The 2,609-nt window shown below is 64.5% G+C and overlaps 1 protein-coding gene across 1 annotated transcript; it reads left to right on the top strand.

The window, feature by feature from the left end:
* Nucleotides 1-670: 670 nt before the first annotated feature.
* Nucleotides 671-2,392, top strand: TMEM158 (transmembrane protein 158). The gene has a single exon (XM_053997536.1). It carries the CDS (start codon nt 809-811, stop codon nt 1,796-1,798), a length of 990 nt encoding a protein of 329 aa, XP_053853511.1. The 5' UTR covers nt 671-808; the 3' UTR covers nt 1,799-2,392.
* Nucleotides 2,393-2,609: the final 217 nt, after the last annotated feature.

The raw sequence follows: 2,609 nt of genomic DNA, 5'->3' as shown, positions 1-2,609 counted from the left end.
ATCCAAGACCAGGCAGATCCTGGGGCCGAGTCCGGACTCGGAGGGCACTGCTGCGGAGGAGGCAGCCACCGAGTTTTAAACTCCCTTTCTCCGCGTCTCCCCAGTCCCGTCCCGTCCCGTCCCGTCCCGTTCCTTTCCTATAAAGTCGCAGTGAAAGCGTGTGCAGTCGGTTCCTGGATGCTATTCCCGGATCCGCGCCCCCCGCCCCGGCCCGAGGCGTCGGCGGGTGAGCGCTGCCCGCTGCTTTCCCTCCCCCGTGCCCACCGAGGAGGGGGAACGGCGGTCACCACGGCAGCCCCCGCGGGTGAGACGGCGGCTGCGGAGCTGGGAGGCTCCGGCTCTCCCCTCGGACATGGGCGCAGGGAGCCCGGCGCGGTGGCGGCGTCGGAGAGGGGGGCCCTGTGGGGAGACGGTCCCCGGCGGAGGGGACAGCGGCGGCCGCTGCCAGCCCGCGGCACGGGGGAAGGAGCGCGGCTGCCCCGGGCCAGCTCCGCCGGGCGCGGCAGCGGGGCCGGGCGGGCGCACGGCTCCTCCCGCCGGGGCGCTGCCGGGCCGGGCCGGGCCGGGGGCGGAGGAGGCGGGGAAGGGGGGAGCCGCTGCCGTCACCGAGGCTCCCGGCTCGCTCGGCTCGTCGCCGCGGCAGCCCCAGCCCCGCTCCCACCCCCTCGCTTGCCTCCACCCTCCTTCCCTTTCTCTCGCTCACTCGGCGAGAGCACTGTGCCTCCTTTCCCAGATGGCAGCCGGCAGCGCCATGCAGCCTCCCGTTCCTCCTCCTCCTCTCCCTCCTCTCCGGCTCTAAGTTAATGCCATGCTGCCACTGCTCTTCCCGGCACTGCTGGCCGCCTGCCTGCCGCCCTGCCAGGGCTGGAGCCCCTCGGCGGCTGCCAGCGGGCAGGAGGAGACGGAGCAGGAGCTCTTCTTGCCCCCTGCCAACTCCTCCTCCCGCTCCTTGGCGAGCCTCGAGATGGACCTCGACGGGGCAGCGAGCAAGGAGGAAGGCAGCACCGACAGCCCGGGCACGCCGGCTGCCCCTAGCCAAGAGCCTTTCTCTTCCGCTCCCACCACCTCCGGGCAGGAGCAGCCGGGGCAGGAGCAGCAGCAGCGTCCCCAGCCGCAGGGGCAGCCGCAGCCCGCCGAGGACCCGCACTGCAACATCAGCGTGCAGCGGCAGATGCTGAGCTCGCTGCTGGTGCGCTGGAGCCGCCCGCTGGGCATCCAGTGCGACCTCCTGCTCTTCTCCACCAACAGCCACGGACGAGCCTTCTTCTCCGCCGCCTTCCACCGCGTGGGGCCGCCGCTGCTCATCGAGCACCTGGGGCTGGCGGCCGGCGGCGCCCAGCAGGACTTGCGCCTCTGCGTGGGCTGCAGCTGGGTGCGGAGCAGGCGGGTCGGGCGGCTGCGGGGCGCCGCGCCCCAGCCCCAGCCCCCCGCTGCCGCCGCGGCCGCCGCTGCCTCCCCCTCCTCCTCCTCCTCCTCCTCCTCCTCCTCCTCCTCCTCCTCCTCGCTTTCCTACCCGTCGGCGGCCGAGCCCGGCCAGTACTGGCTGCAAGGGGAGCCACTGAATTTCTGCTGCCTGGATTTCAGCCTGGAGGAGCTGAAGGGCGAGCCGGGCTGGCGGATGAACCGCAAGCCCATCGAGTCCACCTTGGTGGCGTGTTTCATGACTCTGGTCATCATCGTATGGAGCGTGGCCGCCCTCATCTGGCCCGTGCCCATCATCGCCGGATTCCTGCCCAACGGCATGGAGCAGCGCCGCGGCACCGCCGCCGGCACCGCCACAGCCACCGCCGCCAAGTAGCCTCTCCCGCTGACTCCCCTTCTCTTCGTCTTGTGCTGTGGAGGGACGCGGGACGGACTCTGTCGCGTTTTTCTCGTTTGCAGCGTGCCACAGGTGCGCGGCGGGACGTGTGGCCGCCTCAGCGCCCGTCCCGGCCCCGAGGGGACCAAATCATATGTGCGCGTTTTATATCTTTAATACCCGTTTTAAACGAACCTTTTAGTAAAAAAAAAACCCAAAACCCCCAACCGAACCACGAAACAATCCCTCCCATCCAGGAAAAAAAAAAAAAAAAAAAAAAAAAAAAAAAAAAAAGGGCAAGAAAAAGGCCCCCTAAAAATTCAATGGAGGAAATCAAAGACCCTCCTATTTGGCTGCATTTGTTGTCAGAGTAGCGTTTTTGTATAGGATATGGTTTGAACGGGTTTTTCCTTTATGGACAGAAAGGAATATCTCTCTTTGACAGAATGGGGAACCGATGGGGTATATATATTGTTACTGCTGAAGCTGAACTTTAATGGACCTTTCACACTTTATTTCCTGGTTGAGATAGTGTGTATTTATTATTGTAGCTCCGCGTTATTTGGCTTTTAATACAGAGGTTTTCTTTCTGGAGCCACTGTAGCCTTTTGTTGGTCTGTTTCCTCCAGGGTGGAACAGAGGGTTTGGGTGGCCTTCCTGTCTGCGAACTTGCCACGAAGCTCCTTTCCCCGAGAAATGGTGTTACCAGGGCTGCTGGTGGCAAAAGGAGAATCCCAAACCCTTTCTGACTGCTGTTTGCCCTATTTGTGCAGCAGATGTGGGTCTATATGCCTACACCAGGATTGGGTGG

The sequence above is a fragment of the Vidua macroura genome, chromosome 1, assembly GCF_024509145.1.
Source record: "Vidua macroura isolate BioBank_ID:100142 chromosome 1, ASM2450914v1, whole genome shotgun sequence".
NCBI classification, from domain to species: Eukaryota; Metazoa; Chordata; class Aves; order Passeriformes; family Viduidae; genus Vidua; species Vidua macroura.
The sequence above is the reverse complement of the archived record's forward strand: the minus strand, read 5'-3'. Positions and strand labels throughout refer to the sequence as shown.